The sequence below is a fragment of the Panthera uncia genome (assembly GCF_023721935.1).
Source record: "Panthera uncia isolate 11264 chromosome B2 unlocalized genomic scaffold, Puncia_PCG_1.0 HiC_scaffold_24, whole genome shotgun sequence".
Taxonomy (NCBI): domain Eukaryota; kingdom Metazoa; phylum Chordata; class Mammalia; order Carnivora; family Felidae; genus Panthera; species Panthera uncia.
In genome coordinates, this window is record NW_026057580.1 from 23,879,357 (window position 1) to 23,900,710 (window position 21,354).

Below are 21,354 nucleotides of genomic sequence, written 5' to 3' on the forward strand. Positions count from 1 at the left end.
GTTTCAGCTCAGGTCAGGATCTCATGGCTCCTGAGATCGAACCCTATGTCAGGCTCTGCACTGACAGCTGGGAACCTACTGGGAATTCTCTCTCTCTCTCTCTGCCCCTCCCTCACTCATGCTCTCTCTCAAAATACATAAACATTAAAAAAAATTAATTTATCTTTTAACAGAACCAAACTTTTAAGATTTTTAGAGTTGATGGGGCACCTGGGTGGCTCAGTCCATTAAGTGTCCGATTTCGGCTCAGGTCATGATCTCGTGGTTCATGAGTTCAAGCCCCACAAAGACTCTGTGCTGACAGGTCAGAGCCTGGAGCCTGCTTCAGATTGTCTCCCTCTCTCTCTACCCCTCCCTCACTTGTGCTGTCTCTCTCAAAAATAAATACTAAAAAAAAAGATTTTTAGAGTTGAGATTCATTTCAATGTCATGTTTTTTTTTTTTTAAGTTTATTTATTTTTGAGACAGAGAGAGACAGAGCATGAACGGGGGAGGGGCAGAGAGAGAGAGGGAGACACAGAATCCGAAGCAGGCTCCAGGCTCTGAGCCGTCAGCCCAAAGCCTGACGTGGGGCTCGAACTCACGGACCGCGAGATCGTGACCTGAGCTGAAGTCGGACGCTTAACCGACTGAGCCACCCAGGCGCCCCTCAATGTCATGTTTTTTAAAGAAAAAGAGAGAAAAATGAAAAAAGAGACAAGGAAAAGGAAGAAGGTGTGTGTGTAGGGAAAGAGGTGTGTCTGCTACATTCCCTGAAATTTATGGGAGGACTCTTCAGAAGTCAACCTGTGGGTAAAGAATTAGCTCAAGAGGAAACAAAGATCAGGCATCAAAGTTTGAAAAGCTCCCCATGAGGGCAACTGCTGATAACTAGGAGCAGTTCCTTAAGAATTCTCTGAAATATTTTAAACCACTTGTCTTTCTTCAAAAGCTTATTTAACTTATAAAAAAGAGAGAGAGAGAGAGAGCGCGCAAAATCCCCAGGTCTTTAACAGGGGTGGCATTCAAAGAGGCTGAGATAAAAAACATTCCCTTAAATTTGTCTTTGAAGTAGAAATGTGATCACACGCAAATCACCGAAGGAATAAGGACAATTCCCACTGCTTTCTCGGATGACACGTTTATAAATGCATGAATGACAACACGTGATCTGTTAGGTTAGGATTACCCTTTTCCATCAAGGACTCCCACCTGAGACCCATGCTTGGAGAGAAAAGGAATTACTATCACTTAAAAGCAGCACCTAATTTCTGTCAGTGGAGACTCCAGGCCCTTCTCTGTTGGTCTCTGTGAACAAGGCCAAGCAGGGAAAACATAATACTATCCCCTTGAGCTTCAACAACATTTGCTGAGATAAATTTACGGAGTTCTGGGGAGAGTCATAACCTGTCAAGCCCTAATCAGGATTGGCCATTCTTCTAACGGCCATTTTCTGTATTTAGGAAAATTTGATCACTCGATTTTTAAATGTACACAGGCCAGAAAAATATCACTATATTGCCTTAATAATAAAATCAGCACCCTGTCACACATCCCCTGGTTTTAATTCACGTTTTTTAGTGATTTGAGTGATTTGCTTGTTGATGAACTATTTTCCCCTTGAATATAAGATAGCAAGGAACCTGCAGCCTCAGGGGAACACAGGAGCTTGCACATGGTTGGTACTAAAAATATTTGTAGAATACTGAATATATGTTAATGTCATTCTTAGTACATACCTTATTGTGTCCCTGTGTTTTGATGCCCCCCAAACTTACCCCGTCACACTATTAGTACAAATACATCAGACGTACAACCTTTATTCAAAACAAACAAACGATAGAAAGAGTTCTTCAAATAATCAGGTATTCCACATGTTCAAGTGAATAGGTTTTATTAAATGCATACTAATATCTTTCTATAGTATGTGAGTATACATAATAAATTAAAATGTATATATTTATTAAATATAGATATAATACCAGAACATGATTATTTCAGATGAGAAATCAAAATAAACCCATTTTTAAGTATCTTTTGGTCACTCCAAATTGATATTGCTCATAAAAAAATACACGGATTTTCCCTGGGGAAAAAAATTAATTCCATAGCAATGTAGTTAAGGGACATGTTTTATTTCATAGCTTTCTGCAAGCAAAATTGCTTTGATACAAAATGAGTTCAATGATACAGGTGCTACTGTCCACTCAAGCAAAAGAAAACCTCACATTTATATGAATGCACTTTATAATTATATTCTTACAGTATAATAGGTCTAATATCCGGGACGCCTCTGGCCTCATGTGAAGCGATGGCACAGAAATGCTGTAAGGTTCTCGAATGTCATAGCACTGGCAAGTGCCTAAAGTAACTTCCTGTGAGTTCTCTGTCAGACGCTGCTTAAAGAACTGTACGTGGTTGTGTTCGTCTGTCTGCCCTCCCCCGTTTAGTTTACATTTTAATGATCTCAAAATGTATCCCCGGTGTGTGTCTTTTGGCTTCTCAGAGTGTCTACAAAAGCAAGAAAATGTCATGAGGTATCCTTAACGTTAGCTGTGGCTGTCGTGCTGTGGCTGTCGGAGAGGATGAGGACTTACCTGTAGGTACAGTCACCGATTCTAGTGTGTGCTCCACACCTTACGGTGCGGAAATGTTAGTGCATGTTAGACTCTTTCCTCCCCCTCACATATGACGTGACTTTAACCCCCAGAATATCTGACAAGAAATTATACAGATAAAATAAGAAGACAAATACACAAATAAGGCCGTCTGCAGAATTTTAAACTCAACTCCTTGCAATTATTTCACAATAATTTCTACAACATATTTTACATCTTTCAAACTTAAATAATAAACGCTCAAGGAAGGGCCGCGGTGGAACCAATTGCACTATCTCTTTGAGGACTTGTCCAATTTGCTGGCAGGTGATTTCCTCTGGGGAGTGGGGATTTTGGAAGGCTTGGCTGTGGATGGCCGAGAACCTGCTCGGGGCGTAGGCCTGTGTGTCTGGGGGACAGTCTCCACGTCTGAGCACACAGACTGGATTTCCGAAATGTCAAAGTCTGACGCATCACTGCCTCGGCGGCTGCTGGCCCTGCTGCCAGCTTTGCTTCCGGCTCGGCTTCCTGGTCGGCTGGGAGTCTTCTTGGGATCTGAGGAGAGAGGACGGAGTTGAACCACCCTCATTCCCGGGTCCATCGACAACACATTCTTGAAACCCAATGCCACCTTTAATCTCAACACATTTTCTTGTCACCTAGCAGGCACTCAGCAGACACTTGTGGATTTGTGGCCTTTCTACATTCCACTAGGGTCGGTAGCCTCATTCTAAGTCAATGTAATATACAAAAAGGTAGGCTTACAGACAAAAGGTAGGTTTGGGCTTAGACAGGATTCCATTTCCTACAAACAGATATAAGGAATATACCTAGAATTTAACATTATGCTTTCCAAAGTTTAACATGTGTACCTAGGGATGTGTGCAGGGCAGACATGGGGCAAACGCTTTACCCGAGGATAAGTAATTTGAAGCACAGAGGAATTTAAAAGAGAAGTCTTGAAATTTTAAAGAAACTTCATGCTTGCTGAGCCCACAACCCCAGGGACCAGGTTCACTATTCTGTGAAGAAGCAGGACTAGCACGGGTGTAAGGCCCAGTCCAGTTGGGTTTTTCCAACCACCCAAAATGGAGCCCAGGCAACTTGTAAGCAGACAGAAGAGCCAAGAGCTTCCAGCGTAAAGGGGTAGGATACTGCTCTAGTTTTTTTTATGCTCATCTTCCTTTGGTACTTTCCAAAAGGGATTTTCTTGTCATTTATCCCCTACCGTTGTTGGAGGACAGGGCTATGTGTCATTTTGAAAGAATACAGCACTGTCAATTTGTGATTTCATCCGCCATGAAGAACAGGGACTTTCACCTTCAGATCATACCGCAAAAAGCTATCACAGAAAGAGCCACATCACACTTACCAGCAAACTGTGTTCGGACTCTGGCGGCTGCGGTGGTTATCAAGCCACTGTCGTCCCCAGAGTGGAAGCCTTTCCCTGATAAATATCCTGGAAGTCGAAGCTTGCTTCCTTGTATTGGTGTTCCCTGTATTTAATCAGTGAAAGGACATTTCAAGAAATCGTTCCTGTTCCACGATATTCCACTGACACCACATTATAGATTGGTGGAAGCCCCTGCACTGGGCCTCCTCAGGAGGGGGAGTGGGAGAGGCTTTTCGATTAGACGTGGCATGGGGTTCTCTCCACTTGCTTCTTCCCACTCATTCCGTATTCCCTCCCTGAGTTAAAAAGGAATTCATATGGAAGAGAAAACACAGAAATAGAGCTCCCCAAAGGATAGCAAGGGAAAAAAAAGGCAAATTAAACCGTGAGCACATTAGTATCTTTCAGGTTGTCAGTGAACATTATGGAGTTAGAAGAGTCTTGCCAGAAAGGTTGGGAGTGCATGGTACAGAGAGAGAATGGGACTCTGAAAAAGCTGTGCTTGGATATTCTGGTGCCTCCAATGCTTTTAGGGAACCAGCCAGAAATAAACTGACAGAACAATAAGTAAATGATGCCTCAACAGTCTTCATTTAAACAAACTTAACTGCAAAAAAGAGGCAGTGACATTTTACAACTTGGTACCACATCACTTCATCTACTTTCATTTCCTTCTATGGTCTTTACGCAGGAGACACGTGGGCAACACTTAGGGAAAATTCTTTTAAAATTCTTATAGGAGTTCACAGAGAATGCCCAAAACAATCACAACCATGAGATTTTATTATAAGCCTAAAATCACTGCATTTTTTCCAGACCACTACAACATTCTGAAAATTTCCCCAAAGTCAACAAAATAAGCAAATCTCCCATGAAGTAGAAGAGATTGTCATTTGCCTCAATGAACTCACAGGGAGCTGTTCAGAGGAAATGAACCTGTACAAATTATGTGGGCATTTTTTATTTTTATTTATTTTTATTTGTTTATTTTAATATGAAATTTATTGCCAAATTGGTTTCCATACAACACCCAGTGCTCATCCCAACAGGTGTATATGGGCATTTTTTAAATAAATTTTTTTTTCTAAAAACAGAGTGAGCAAACATGAGTGGGCAGGAGGGGCAAAGGGAGAGAGAATATTAAGCAGGCTCCATGCTTAGTGCAGAGTCCAATGTCGGGCTTGATCCCACGACCCTGGAATCATGACCTGAGCTGAAATCAAGAGTCGGACGCTCAACCAACTGAGCCACCCAGGCACCCCATGTGTCCATTTTTTTTAAAAATTAGTTTTTCTCATATTAGTTGTAAATGTGTAATGAAGTGTATGTAAGACATTTTGATATATTAGAGTTGCAATTTAATATGAATGTAATATTCAAAATTCATTTACATATGTATTCTATACATACATTTAAGGACAGAATTAATATGTGATTTGTATACGTATATAACTTAACTCTTTGGGGTGCCTGGGTGGCTCAGTAGGTTGAGCATCAGACTCCTGATTTTGGCTCAGGTCATGATCTCACAGATTGTGAACTGAGCCCTGTGATGGGCTCCATGTTGACAGTGCAGAGCCTGCTTGGGATTCTCTATCTGCCCCTCCCCTACTCACTCTCTCTCAAAATAAACATTAAAATAACCTTAACTTTTCAAAATACTTTCATCCACGTAAGGATAATTAATCCTTACATTCCCCTAATCACAACTTTTTTGGCAAATGTGGAAAATGAGGGCCTGAGGAGGGCAGTGATCTGCCCAAGATCTGACAACTTTCATCTAGTTAAATTCCTAAGTTTCAAAGAATCTTGACAACCCACAAAAGAGTGAGGACCCCAAATTATGAAACATATCACCCAAGGTGGCAGAATTCATTGCCAAGTAAAATCATTCTTCTCGGAAGGCCTTGACTGCTCTTATTTTAGGGTCACCAACCCTACCTAGGATTCTCACAGACCCCTCCATAGAGGTATATACCTTAGTTGTTTTCTCTCTTCGGTTGTTTTGTCTAATGAGGCTATTTGAAACGAAACATAGTTTTATAGTAGTTAAAATAACATAAACTCTAATCTGGGGGAATCTCTAGTTTTAAAAAAATTGGAACATAGCAGCATAGCCCTAAATATTTAAAACATATTATGTTGCTTGAGGCCTCTTGAACTGTTCTCAGTTTTTGTTACACTAGATTCACCATAAGTGACAGGGTGGAAATGAAGGGTCAGGGAATGAGGAAGAATTGAAGAATGGGTTGTTTCTGCCTCAATTCTACCATTACCAGTAATGACATTTTGAATCATGAGAGTAATGAAATTTTCTCTGCTTACCTCTTACTACTGATGTGAGGATTAAATAATAGATTAGAAAGTGTTTTGAAAAGCATACAGGGCTTTTTACAGGTACTATACATCACTTTCATAAAAGGGTCCTGGACTTCATTTCAAGCAAAGTTATTTAGGGACATCACCCCAATTATTGTACCTCTAATCAAGTATGTGATCATTTGATACCTATGTGTGTGTCATTTTACAGAGAACTTTCTTTCAAATATATTTGGTTGATTTTCACTTGAATGAAATGATCTGATATATGAGCTAATTGGGCACATTTTACATGACCTAAATATCTTATCTCCATAAATCCTGCCATATAAAAAGCTGAAGCACACTTAAATAATAATCCTTAAAGTCTAATAAAGACACATACCTATTGAAAATGCCAGGTAACTTTTTTCATACCTAAGCCACACCCCCCCCCCCCCCACTGATAACTAAAAGGTTTATGTCTTACCCACCCAGTGTTCTTGTGCAGAAATAAATGTAGCATACATTTGGAAGGACCTTGCTCACAGTGTACACTTAATAAATATTCTTTTAAGGAAATACTTGTAAATGACATTGCCTCTCACTCTCACCTGAAGGGGTATTGTTGCATTTCTTGCCCAAATAATGTCTAGAAGCACAAGCCTACCATGAGCTCTAAAAGAAACTTGACATAAGTCTAATATAATCTCCTGTATTTCACTCTCCCAAGAGAGAAAAGACACTCTCATGTCTTCTCAGAAATGCGGAGTTGTTTATTATTTTATAGAAGTCTGTAAAAAGACGTGGTATTATCAAAAGTGCATGTGTTGGGGCGCCTGGGTGGCGCAGTCGGTTAATCGTCCGACTTCAGCCAGGTCACGATCTCGCGGTCCGTGAGTTCGAGCCCCGCGTCAGGCTCTGGGCTGATGGCTCGGAGCCTGGAGCCTGTTTCCGATTCTGTGTCTCCCTCTCTCTCTGCCCCTCCCCCGTTCATGCTCTGTCTCTCTCTGTCCCAAAAATAAATTAAAAAACGTTGAAAAAAATTAAAAAAAAAAAAAAGTGCATGTGTTAAGGGAGAGGTAAAGCAATGTTAGTGGGTGACAGTTTCAGTTAAAGAAGACTGTTAGACTAGAATCTGGGCCTTACGATACCTCTGCAGACGGCACGGAAAAGTCTGAGCACTCTGCTGGTTTACAAGGAGTTGACATTTTGCTGTTTGTCAACCATGGTTTACCATAATTGCGTGTTAAAGGATGGAGAATCTGTATGGAACAATGGCAAATCAAATGTAAAGGACAGCAGATAAAAAACAAACCACAGAAAGAGATATTCATAGCAAAGAGTAATGTTTCACAGTAAGAATGATAATGATTAAAAATAAGTGGAAAGACTGGATGGCAAATTATATACATCAAAAAAATAAAATAAAAAAATAAAGCTTTATTTAAAAAGAAAAACCAATCTGAAAGGTAACCAAAGCCCCTAAATAGACAGTCTCCATATGGGCCACAAGGCAAAAGCACATATGTAGATACATGTTTTTAAATCCTTCATGCGTCATATTGTGAGAAGGGATACAAATGGAGAAGGCAGGTCCTTCAAATGCTGGGGTCCCAAAACATTCAAAAGCATACTGGAAACAGTGACTGCATAGGAGAAAGACAACCTTTCCCAGCTGAGTCTTACCTTGGGTGTGCTGGTGGCAGGGACCTGTGGAGAGGCCGCCTGGCCAGCCTGACTGGACACAGACGTTGAGCGGTTGGGTGAAGCTCCTCGTGACGAAGGCCGAGATCTTCGGCCCCGGGGCCGGAAGGCTGCCATACCCTGACTGGCACCATCTGCTAAAATGAACTTCTCCCGAAGTTCCATGTTTGTCCTTCCTTTGGCTGGATTACGTGGCACACAACGAGGTACACAAGCAAAAGAGGAAGGGGGAAAAAAAAAGAGATGCTCAATCAATTTACGGGAAGAACAACCAGCTGGCACCACAGATTAAGTTGAGGATTTCAAGAACATCTTTTTGCCATGCCAACTCCAACTCAGCATAACAAAAAGTTAAATGCATTCCTTTACAATGCATTCCTTTTGGATACAAGTAAGTTTGGGAAAGAAAAAAAAAATAGTGTGTTTATTCTAACACTAGACACCAGCAAGAATAACCACTATTAAAGAAAGAGTCAGCATGAAAATGGAAAGCTCATGCTAAAATATTGTTAATCCACCAGCTACTGATGCCCACATGGTTTCATCGCCCTTTCTGCACACTGAGAAGACAAGCCAGTAAGGCGGGGACTGTGTCTTTTGCATGTACTACTGAGGTAAGGAGAATGCCAGTTTTTTAACACTGGAATTAATTAAACAATAGAATTACACAGAATGAGAGATGGCTTGTTAATCATGATGACAACATATAAACTCTCAGGTTCTTCACTTAAATGAGGCAACTAGTATTTTTATTTTATGCCTCCAAAAAGTCTGTTTAACCAACATGCAAATAACAAACACCAGACCCAAGGATAGGAGATAATCAGTGATGCAACACTCATACAAACACATATGCACACGGAGAACACTCCACAAGAACCCAATGAGCAACGTGTTAGCATGTGTTTGATCACTTACAGAACACCTACATGTGCAACACACCGGAAGTGTGTCAACGGTTCAGAATTTAAATTTGGAAGCACCAGCTCAGTTGGATATGAGTTAAGCCATACGCGATGGATGAAGCGTGTTATCTTAAAACAAATGATTAAAGCGAGAATGTAAAAGTAGGAAAGAGAAAAGGTAAGAGGGGAGAGGCAAAGAGAGGGGTTGCCAACCTATAGTAGGCTGAGTAGTAGTAATTGAAGAGTTTGATTCCGAACGTAACATTTTACTCCCATGATGATGAACTAGAAAAAATGACACAGGATACCAATCACATTAAAGAATACTGTTAGCAAGAGAAGAAACAAAGTACAGTAGTTGAATATGCAAAGGGTGCTCAGATCCGGCTTTTAGCACACATTTTAGAAGAAAAGTTGCATCAGGAAAAGAAGCACTCTGAGATTTGACTCCATAAGAAAAACCTATTTGGAAGACTTGGCCGCAGCCACGACAGCCTCTCTAAGCAACTCAACAGGATGCTACACATTCTCATTTCTTTGTTTCATAAATGACGGTACATTACTTTAGGCTGCATTTACTAAGAAAGGGAGTTTTTGTTATTTTGCCCCTTTTTGGGGTGTATCTGTGACTTGCAGAGAGCAGAGCTACCTGTAGGGTTGTATGCTGATCGAAGGTGCCCTTGGCAGAGCAGGGCTCACTCTGATACACCTGTGCATCCAGGTGCCAGCACTAAATTAACAAACAGGCCCCACCGGAAGAACCCCGGCCTCCTGCAGGGTAGCCTATCAGTATCAGCACAAACATTTGTGGTTGTTTGTGTAAGAGGAGTAAAATGAGCTCACAGGTTAAAGAATATCACAGAATTTTATTGTTTCCTTTTTTCAAAGAAAAATGGACCTACTAAGTAAAGGGGACCTAACTAGAGACTGCAATCAAATGACCATTTGTAAGGTAAATCAGTTAAGAATTCCAAAATCGACTATGGGATCTGAAAGATAAGGAAAATTAAAAGATAATCAAGGACTCTGTGGCTGGTAGATATGGAGTGAGCTATATAGTAGCATATGTTTATATTTTTAATGTGCTAACCTACAGCTTCCAAGTAAGCATCAAGTTAGCAGTTGATAATTAATTTTTAAATGTTTAGGTATTACTTTCCTTACCTTCCCCCAATTTAAAGGAAAAAAAACCTTTCACTTTTAAACTTTTACCATCCAGCATGTTCAGTCTTCTTCACCTCAGTTTCCTTTCATTTTACTTTGCTATTTAATGACAGATGAACTCTTTTCCCTAGTTGATGTAATTACTGATTTTGAAAATTGCATATGGGAGCATTTCATTAAAAAAATGAATACATCTACTCTAGTATTTCCTGTCTATCACTCTCATAATTATCCAGAAGAAGTAAGAAAAAAAAATGAGAAGAACATGGTTTACATGATTGCCGAAAGTTCTTTGGGAACTTTAGGCTGACAGAGACCAATGTGAAATGTTCATTACCGTAATAAATAACCAAAATTAGACCCAGCATGTTTTTGATGCTAGTAAGTAATACAAAATTGGTATACTTTCATGGTATTATTATCATAACATAGCATCTCCTTACCCCTGCAAGGATCATTTTTCACCAAGAACTCATCAAGCGCCATCCATCCACCTCCAACACGAACCATTACGGTACTTCGTAGGATTCGAACGAGCCTCAGTTGCTGGGAGTCCCCAAACTGTGAAGATGAAAGACAGAACCTCTAATTGTCAACAGTAAGGCTAAACACCTAAGGATGATATGCAATCTGCAGTAGCTTAAGCAACCAACTTAAATTTCTTGCTTAGTTCACAGCGATTAGTAAAATCTCATAAAAAGGGGTTTGAAATGATCTGCGTTAGACTGCTGCATGCTGATTTAGCCCAAAGGAAACAGTTTGAAAAAAGCTACCAAGGTTATCAAGTGTAATATTGAAGCTTTGTTCCAGAAATGAATTTTCTTTATGATAGAAACATTAGTAAGGCAGTAATTGAAAGATGTTTCTAGAAATTAAACACAGACATCAAAATAAGCACTGGCCCACCTGCCAGGGCTTATACAAAATAAGATTCTAAAGAAAGTTTAGTAAACTCTGATTCTTCTTCATTAAAACTTTATCTTATACTAAAACTATTTTCCACTGAAATCTGCAGGAATAATCTCCATAAGCTCATTCGGTTTTCCCTAAGAGCAGTTTTGACTTTAGAGAGATAAAGCAGTAAATGAACATGACCAGCAAAAATTTCACAGTCAACTAAAATTTCTGGATCACTAATGATCTGGTAAACCAATCTGTCAAAGGCTGGATTAGTGTGCCATTTTGGATTACCGTAATATTAGAACAGCCAGTGACACATTATTAGTGATACAGCTTTCGAATCTAAAAGGCTTTGTCTTAAAGCTGTTTGTACCATAATTACTGACACTAATACGCAATTGTGTTCTTACCCTTTCAATGGATTTCCAATCACTTGGATATGCTACAAATTCTGCAAGTCTGGAATAACCGTCTAGAGTACAGATAGTTTTTGATCCTAAGATTTGTTTTGAAAGCCCATGAGAAATAATTTTATACTTTGAAATCATTTCTAATAGGCTCATGTTCAGCTTGTAAAAATCACCATACTGATTTTCATGGTTGCCAACTCAACAGATACCATAGCAAAATGAACAGTCAAGTAAACATAGTTTCTTCTTAAAGGCAGGTAAGATGCAATTGTGACTTTGACTATTTGTCTGGACTCATGATGGGTAAACAGAAAACTTCACTTTAAGTAGAAACAATCTGCTGCTTTTCAATATGCTTTAACATTGAGTTTCAGGAATAGAACCTAAAACAAAGCCAACCCATGACCCTGAAACTCAAAAGGACCTGGAAAGCATGTAAAATGCACCAGCAGGAACTCATGCGTTTTACATCAACCCTTTTTATATTGCTATTTCTAAAGTAGTCCATTTTCAAGCCTTGAGATTTAAACTCTCTTATAATTGAACCGGTTCCTGAAATGTAAATTAAAATTTTGAAATTAAAATATGTATTTATTTTGTTAGAAAAAAATTTGGTGCTGCTAATAAGCAAAGGAAAAGGAAGGGATTTAAAGAAAATTACCCTTAAGAAACCAGATAATTATGTTCAAAACAAAAGGAGAATTACTATTTTATAGAGATATTTCAAGTCTAATAAATATAAATTTTTATTTTGAGAATGTATTTTCTAGACAATAACATTGCCTTCAGAATTTCTCTAATTTTCCTAACAGCCAAATCGTGATGTAAGAAAAAAACAGATTAATGTTGCTCTTTGTGTTTTCAGTAAATAAAACCATTTAAAGTGAGCATTTTTCTCATCCTTTCCACAAATAAAAAATACTACCCCAATTGTTAACTCAGAAAATAATAATAAGTGAATTGGACAGTAACTTTTTATATATTATACTTAATGCCAAGTTTTAAAGACATCAATTTGAAGGACCTGAAAATTTCTATTTGAAAAAATTATGTGCTTGCAATAAATGGGAGTAAGAGGGAATTTGAAACTTAAGCTACAATATGGCTTAACAACTGAGAGGCAGAGGAATATCTAATATGATATGGTCAGGTATTACAAATAGTACGCTTCTTTCCAAAAGCATACAGGGAAGAACTCTTCTCCTTTGTTTAAATCAAAACACAATTTCTCTTATCTTTAGTTCTAAAACTTGTGATCATGACACAGTGCCACTGGACAGTTTATACTGACTTCAATGTGAAGTCAAAATGGGATAAAGCGTGGTTTAGGATTTCATATGGGAGATACATGTCCTCAAAATGAATGATACCAGTTAAAACCTCCAGAGTTAAAATTTCTACTTGGAAAATGCAAAGGCCTAAAATTGATGATTTAGGACAAATAGGACAATAGCTGCTTTGGAGAGAACACATTACTTGTGGCTGAGTGCCAGGGAGACTTCTCACTTCTCTGTCTTCCCACGTCATTGCCTGACACTGGTCCTTCTCTAGCTACTGTAGACCATGTGACCTCAATGGTTAAATACAGTGTAGAGATGTGTGCAGAATCAAATTTGTGTTCCAATGAGTATTTGCATAAAATACATATAACATATTATTATAAACTGGAATTAAAAATTGCATTTGCAACACTGTGACCAGTCAAGCTACAATTTATTATCTGGTTTGCTTAAAAGTAATCTCCTCATTTAAGACACACTGCAAAAAGGAATCCTGGATCAAGGATCCTTACAGCATTTACAGAAACACCACGCCAACCAACAATGTAGTAGCTAGGGCAACAGCATGGGAAAGATTGGCCATGGCAAGCTTTAATGGCTATGAATTAAAGTTTAAAAAAAAAATCATTGGGAACTTGAGAATACATTCCACTGGTTTATACCTGATTTCCCAGGAAGAACTGATAAAAAAAAAATGAAAAATGGAAGAAAGACACAATTAGTTCAATAGGAAACTTTCTATATGACTCTAGAACACACACACACATACACACACACACACAATCTTTCACACTCGGGGCTCCTGGATACAGTACCTAGTTTAGAAATGTGCAGGTACCCATGTGTTCAGACTTCAAACCAAATAGGCAGAAAATTTCCTATACAAGTTTTTTTGAAAAGCTTTGGGTTTCAAATTTAGGTTAGAAATTCAAATATGTAGATGAATATTTTCCAATGTGGAAATATACAAATTAAAATTAAAAAAAATTTGTAAGTAACAAACTGTATTAGGGAAACTCAGCACATTTCCTGTCTAGCTACTACATATAAGAGATATCCCAAAACAGAGAAAAAAAAAGAGAGAGGAGTGACAAAGTCACATTAGTCTTCAAATAATTGTTCTGAAGAAGGTGGACTGAGCTTTTGAGACTTCGAATGAAAGGAAAAATAACTGTACAAGTGGAAAACATTGCCTCTTTTTTCACTTTTCTAAAAATGAGTCAACATTTTTAACTTTATGGTTCTGGCTTGGAATAGCTTTGTTACTAGAAATATGAAAACTTACCTGTAGTCATAATAAAATATATTATAAGTCACACGAACCAACTTGAGTATGTGAGATGTGTTTTCCTCCTTAAAAGTAACGTACATGTCAAAGATATGTCCTAATTTACAAAATGCAGGCTATGTTTATAGAATGTAAAATGACAAAAGTTGGAATTTTACAGACCACTATATTGTGATGTGAGGTAAAAGTAATTAGCATTCCTGGAAAGCAATGCAGATCAAATTGCATACAAATTTCAATTTTTCTCCTTCAAGAGAACTAAACCGTTATTTTGCAGACTTACCCTGTATTTGTTATCTCCGATTTGTTCAACTTGAAACCGTTTTGCACATTTACACTTAGCTACTTGTCTTGTCACCTGCCAAAAAAAACAACGAAATGTCCACTTTAATGTTATTACACACTGCGGAATCCTTAAAACCTTGACAGGACAACTCAAAATGAAATAAATAAAACGGCTGCATGGGTTGTGCAGGACATCCTGGCAGCACAAGATGTTGTTGCAGGTGGCGGAAAGATAATGATACCTCATCCTCGATTTTGTCGGCGTCAGTGACAGGTTTATATGCGTCTTTATTCGGATGAAGGGCCGCTACAAACTCATAGTAGTCAATGTATCCATCGCCGTCTCGGTCAAAGATGTCTGCAACTGCGCTCATCTCCAGGCGGCTGGTTGGAAACTCTAAAATTTTCAGATAACAGTAAGTAGCATTACTGAGGTATAACTGACAAATAAAATTGTAAGAAAATGAAAAGTGTATATTGTGATGATTTGATACACGTACACACTGTGAAAGGATTCCTCCCATCAAGTTAGTTAACACATCCATCACCTCACATATTTATCTTTTTGTTTTGTTTTGTTTTCTGAAAACTTAAGTTCTACTCACTTAGAAAATTTCAATCACACAATACAATATTATCAACTACATTATAGTCACCACATTATACTTTAGAACCTCAGACCTTACTCACCATACGGTGAAAGATTGTACTCTTGTACCAGACTCTCCCTATTTCCCCTCACCCCCACCCCCAGACCCTGGCAACCACTTTTCCACTCTGAGTTTAACTCTGTATTTAGATTCCACGTATGAATGATAATTAGGATACTCTCAGAATAAGCCATACTACATTCCCAATGAAAGTTTTTAAAAACCTAGCTATTTACAGTAACATTTGACAAAAAGATTTAAGCCTTAAAAAAAAAAAAAGGAAGAGGTATAACATGTTAATTCTGCCTCAAGACATTCTTGATTGTATTATTTTGATCTTAATGCTGCCAGTTAAATTATCAGGGTCATCAAATATATTAAAATCCTTTTAAGAAGCCGATTGACATTGAAACAAACGAAACCAGTGTATAGGACCTACATTTATCTTTAATGACTACACCAGGGTGAATCACTTGAAACTGTTATTTTTCTAGTTCAAAAACTGTTTCATATTAGTAAGTTTCATACGGTTCAACTACCACTTTACTTAAGGAATATATGGATTTTATACATATGAATATACACATTCATATGATTGTATTAAATTTCCTTTAAGAATTACTTCCAGTAACATCTTCCAGAGAAGGCATATCCATATGACTAAACTACCAATAAGGTGACAAATACTTTAAGAATTTTTAAAGAGTTCTAATTTCCTACTAATGACAATGATCAGAATGTCAATTAGAACAAAAAAAGGGAAGAGACTGACTTGCGTTTATTGATTTCCCATTATATGTCAGGCCAAACAATCTAAGAATCAAATATTATTAACTTTATTATCCTAATGAGGACACAGCTGCAGTGGAACAAGGAATATACTAATTGTGGTTACACAATTACAAGTGTGCCTGAATCCAAACCCATGAATTTTACCAAGGGCACTTTTCACTGAGGGCTGTGACTTCACAGCCAAGTTTAAAGGCGATGCTTTATTGGTAACACAAGTTTAAACGGTGCTTATTTTCTTTAAAAATTACATCATTTACAGTCACCCCTGTTGGGACTTACTTGAGGAAAGAATTCCATCAATAAATTCTTGTCGGGTTATTTTCCCATCCTGATCTTTATCAATTCTCCTGAAGAAGTCCATCACTCGAGATTTCTTATGATTCATCCATCTCATGTATTTTTTGCGCCAGATATCAAAATCAAAGTTAGCAAATTCCCTCAGCTGGAAAGGACAAAATGTATTTTGGTTAATTCAGTGCTCAAATTATATCTTACACTTTATGAATAAAGTTATTTTTAGTGATCTTCTAGATAAAGCACCTATCTTTCCCACTTCAAACAAAGGTATGATCTTGCACAGAGAACTCAGAAACATTTTTCCTGTAATTTCACTAGTGTCACTGGCTTTTCTTTACAAATAAAAGTTCGTCAAAAAGTCAAACTGAAAAAAAAATTTTTTTAAGTTTTTATTTATTTATTTTGAGAGAGAGAAAGAGACAGAGACAGAGAGAACACAAGCTGGGGAGGGGCAGAGAAAGGGGGAGAGAGAGAGAGAATCCCAAGCAGACTCTGTGCTGTCAGTGCAGAGCCCAATGTGGGGCTTGAACTCACGAATTGTGAGATCAAGACCTGGGCCAAGATCAAGAGCTGGATGCTCAACCAACTGAGCCCCCCAGGCACCCTCAAACTGAAAATTTCTGATCATGCCAATGTGATCATGCCCCAAAGTAATAACACCTCTAGAAAGTTCTCTGCCCACTGAGCACCAGGCCCAGCGTGGTAGCACTTACCTCTGTTCTCTCTCTGCTATTTGTCATTCTACCTCCTTTAGGCTTCTAAAAATTTCCCAGTTTCAGAATCTGAAACTCTAAATCTCAGATCACAGAATATAAATAACGAAAATATCTGAACTATAAATGGTTACATTTTCCAGGTAATACCAAGCAAACATATGTCAAGCTGGATCTTTTCTTTTTAATTTTTTTAAAAATTTTATCTGAGAGAGAGAGAGGGAAAGAGAGAGTGTGCAAGCAGGGGAGGGGCAGAGGAAAGGGAGAGAGAGAATCCCAAGCAGGCTCCATGCCACCAGCACAGAGCCCAACATGGCGCTTGAACTCATGAACCATGAGATTATGACCTGAGCCAAAATCAAGAGTCGAATGCTCAACTGACTGAGCCACCCAGGCGCCCCAAGCTGGATCTGATTCCTTTTCTTAAGGAGTCAGCTTCTGCTTATGTTTAAACATTATAGTTTGACCCTTGAACAACATGGGTTTGAATTGTGTGGATCCACTTACATGCAGGTTTTTTACAAAATAAAAAAAGACGTATTTTCTCTTCCTTGTGATTTTTTTCTTGTGATTTTCTCAATAACATTTCCCCTCTTCTAGCGTATTTGATTGTAAGAACACAGTATATAACAAATATACAAAATTTGTGTTAATTGATTGTTATCAGTAAGGATTCTGGTCAACTGTAGGCTATTAAGCAGTTAAGTTTTGGGGGAGTCAAACGTTATACATAGATTTTTGACTATGCGGTGTGTGGAAGGGTGTTGGTGCCTCTAACGCTCATGTTGTTCAAGGGTCAATTGTAATTTTTTATTGTACTGATTCCCTAAACCCATATCCCATATATCAGGGGTGCAGAATGTATGAGTTTTCTAACCTCTTCCAGTCTGTCCAAGGCATCATTAAGCTTCCTCCTTCTTTCCAGTGCGAGGAGCCAAACTTGCTGCCATTTGCTCACCAACAAGTTGACCCTGGGATTCTTGGTTTCGATTTGTGTCTGTGATCCAGAGGGATATAAGCTTGATGCTGGGAAGCGCTTTCCTGTTAAAATACAACTTTAGTTAGGAGGGCAGTTTCCAGGGTTCCGAAATATGTTAAGGCCGGGCCTTTATCGTTCCCAGCTAAGACTGAATCACCTTAATTATTTAGAAATATCCTATTTAGATGATGCATAATGTTCAAGTCCAAATCTGTTTTACTTACCAAGGATCTTATGTATAAATTAAAGAAACATATCTTGACAAGGGCATTTAAACACTGGAATGATCTCTTATAAAATTATGTTTAAAAGCATTTTCCAGCTTAAAATCCATGCCATTTCAATGACAATGAATTACCTTGTGATCTTCTCTCTTGTTAAGGGATGATAAAAGAGATCTCCCAGGACAGTGAGACTTATCTTAGAATAAGCTACACAAACTCAGCTGCCCTTCTTAGAAAAAAAGGCTGAAAGGAGGGCAGGTGAGGGCAGGAGACACTGGCCATTCATTAGAGTCAGAGCAAGATACTTTACAAATTCCAATCAAATATCTAAGTGTGTGTAAAATCCCAGCGTTCATCCAAATCCATTTCCGCTGAGACTGCATGTTTCCCGTGCATAGTCTCATACCCCAATTTCCTGCCTTACTAAAGTTTTCTCCCTCTTTTCTGGCTATTTTTCACAAGTTTTTATAATGTCACAGAACAATTGTCTCAATGCATTTTCCTCATCTACCTGATTAAATGTGGCCTAGAAAAACCACTGGCCTAAAGTCATACAGGAAGTGAGTGTCCAAGCTGGGAAATGCCCAGAGTTCCTAACTCCTATTGGAGTTATCAATAGCTAATATTTATTGAGCATTTAACTACATGCCAAAAAGTATGCTAACCCCCTCACACACATCAGCTCATTTAATTGTTACCAGAATCCAATGAAGTTATAATTATTCCCTTATACAGATGAGTAAATTGAGGCTCAGACAGAGTTTAAGTAACTTGTCTAAGGTTATATCTCCCTAGTTGGTAAGTAGTGAGAAGAGCCAAGGAGTCTGTCTCCAGAGTTCTTAATCGCCTTGTTACCTTGCCCCCTTGTGCAATACAGTAACTAAAAGATCTGAAACCATTTTTTTAATTAAAGCACTATTCAGAAATACATCAACTATACCACTATTCAGAGATAAATTTTGCTTATTTTAAATCTTCTCCAAACCAGCTATTATTGTTTTAAGTGTCACTTTTGACACTCTTTTGTGGAGTCAAGATAGTCTGAGAAGTAAATAGAACCTGAAGTCATATGAACATGGGCAAAATCTACTGGACTGCTGGTCACCAATGAATAGTTAGGTCATGAACTTTACCCAGGTCATGGCTATTTCTGTTATATTCCATCTTAGGGCTAGTTATATAATGAAAGCAAATGGAGATGATGATTTCTGTTCTTGTTGCAAAATTTTTCCAGTTTCTTCTAACTAATCTAAAAGATACCCTTCAAGCAAATAAATTTACACACAGGGACCTGGATATATCTTTTTCTTTATTTTTAAATAAGTTGCTACAATATTTGAGCCCATGTATTCTTTCAAGGAAACCTTTTATGACAGAGAGCTCACAGAATCACCAATTGTTCTAAAATTTCAAATGACAATTCAAAACTAACTTCCTTGCTTAACCATATTCATTTTAAAGAAATTAGGGGGCTCCTGTATGGCTCAGCAGGATGGGTGTCCAACTCTTGCTTTCAGCTCAGGTCATGATCCCAGGGTTGTGGGATCGAGCCCCATGTCAGGCTCTGTGTTGAGTGTGGATCCTGCTTAGGATACTTTCTCTCTCCCTCTGCCCCTCTCCCCTTCTCACATTCTCTCTCTCTAAAAAGAAAAAATAATAAATAATAATAATTAAAGAAATTAGCCACTGCTTACTTCCTGCTCGTCCCTTATCCAGGACTGGAATATGGGACTGTAATGAGGCAGGATCAGCTGCCCTCCTCTTGTAGGTCTTGGTAACTTTATCCACATCAGGTTGTTTTCTGGTCATTTCCTCCATGAAGGTCTGAAATGTCAATGTCAATTAAATACAAGTATACCAGAGAAAACTATCTTTAGAAGTGAACTAAAAACAAAAGGATAAAAGGACCATGCTATTATTTCTGGAAAAAGGAATAAACATGTTGCATCTTTGGGGGAAAAAATGTAAGCCCACATAACAAAGCACTTACTCATATGTAAAGAATATAAAATGTGATACCTGTTAAGTAATTACAGCATGGTAACAGTAATTTGTTTTAGTTTGAAGACCACACATAATCTGCCTGGGTATCAGCCCAAGCTCTTTCTGAAGAATCTTAAAGTGAGCATTTATCTGCAAAGCAACTAGTTAACTGGGTTGGTGCTTAGAACTTCTTTGTAGCACATTTCACTTACATATTTGAAATATTTAAGATGGCTCTGATGTACAGTGATGTAAAGCATCCACATTAAATGTGGATATATTTTAAATAGTCCTGTTAACATATATGCTATGCCAAGGCAGATAAAAGTTATTCAGGTTAAAGTTTCCATTTAACAGGTTTGACTATCTTGCCATTTCTTATCTCATCTCCTTAGGCTTACTGACTTACATATCCCAATATCTGGAATATGTGGCAAAGGCACAGACTGCGGTGAAAAGGGGTGAAAAAAAGAGGAGGGGGATAAAAGTGAAAAGTGGAGTAACACATTTCTGGAGTATCTGTCACACGGAAGAGCTCTCATCACAGAGAACATGGCGTGAGGCACTTCAGGGCCATTTTGGACATGGATGGCTCATACCTTCATTAAGATATAATAGCGATGTTAACTCTTAGCCAACTAAGCTGACCTTTAATAATGTATATTAAACAGACTAACAAGCAAACAAATAAGTCAGCGTTAATGTGACGCCCATCATTTCAAAGTTTAAAACAGATTAGGATAGAGCAGTAGCCTTTTTTTTTTTCTTAACAAGACGATGCATTCCCTTGTAGACAGGATATATTTGAAATACTGGCGTATTGGTGGACATCATGGGAGATGCTCAGCACCAGACAGTGGAATACACAAGCAGGGAGCAATAAAGAAGGGAGATCGCCGAAAGAGAGAACAGGATGGGACAGAGCTGAAAATAAAGGTAAGGAATTGGAAACCCAGGAGGAACGACTTGAGGACATGAAGGTAACAAGCACAAAGCAATCTTTTGAGCAGTATGGTGGTGAAATAAAGAACCAGGGGTTAGGATGATATTTATTTTACCTGGTGCTCTGCAATGAGGGCTTTCACCTCTTCAATTTCCTGGGGGATGACTTCCTTGTCCTTATCACTCAACGTGGTTTCAGCCCATTGCAGCCAAGCCAGCAAAGCTTCCAACAATTCCTGTTTAGCAATGAGCCCAGCCAGAGCACTTGCTAATCTCTGTTGATGCTGCTTCGCCCAGGCCAACACCTGTTGGGGGAAAAAAAAATTTCCCTGAATTTCTTTCATCTTAATTATTTAATTGATATAAAAACCACAAAATTTAAATGTAAATTGGGATCATCCTGGGCCGGACTCATAATACTTCCAGTCTTTCTATATCCCATCCGTGGTACCAAGAGCCAGCTTGCAGAGATGGATGTCATACACATCCCAGGTTTCCTCTTGTTTTCTAATTTAAGTTCAAATATGCACTTGCTGGGGGCACCTGGGTGGGTCAGTTGGTTAAGTGT

At 38.4% G+C, this 21,354-nt stretch overlaps 1 protein-coding gene across 22 annotated transcripts in view; it reads right to left on the minus strand.

The window, feature by feature from the left end:
- Positions 1 to 1,856: 1,856 nt before the first annotated feature.
- DST (dystonin) overlaps positions 1,857 to 21,354 on the minus strand; it is a 493,789-nt gene continuing 474,291 nt past the window's right edge. For 11 of the 22 annotated variants that reach the window (XM_049652833.1, XM_049652828.1, XM_049652832.1 and 8 more), the window contains 13 exons: positions 20,903 to 21,091; positions 19,556 to 19,685; positions 17,536 to 17,699; positions 15,928 to 16,090; positions 14,449 to 14,603; positions 14,205 to 14,279; positions 13,296 to 13,313; positions 10,487 to 10,604; positions 9,093 to 9,164; positions 7,957 to 8,156; positions 7,422 to 7,532; positions 3,949 to 4,072; positions 1,857 to 3,131 (listed from right to left, as the gene is read on the minus strand). In XM_049652833.1, the coding sequence (XP_049508790.1) occupies positions 2,869 to 3,131; positions 3,949 to 4,072; positions 7,422 to 7,532; positions 7,957 to 8,156; positions 9,093 to 9,164; positions 10,487 to 10,604; positions 13,296 to 13,313; positions 14,205 to 14,279; positions 14,449 to 14,603; positions 15,928 to 16,090; positions 17,536 to 17,699; positions 19,556 to 19,685; positions 20,903 to 21,091 (1,782 nt within the window). In that variant the 3' untranslated portion in view covers positions 1,857 to 2,868. The remainder of the gene's footprint in view (positions 3,132 to 3,948; positions 4,073 to 7,421; positions 7,533 to 7,956; positions 8,157 to 9,092; positions 9,165 to 10,486; positions 10,605 to 13,295; positions 13,314 to 14,204; positions 14,280 to 14,448; positions 14,604 to 15,927; positions 16,091 to 17,535; positions 17,700 to 19,555; positions 19,686 to 20,902; positions 21,092 to 21,354) is intronic. The other 11 variants (XM_049652831.1, XM_049652830.1, XM_049652843.1 and 8 more) reach the window with 3 other exon arrangements.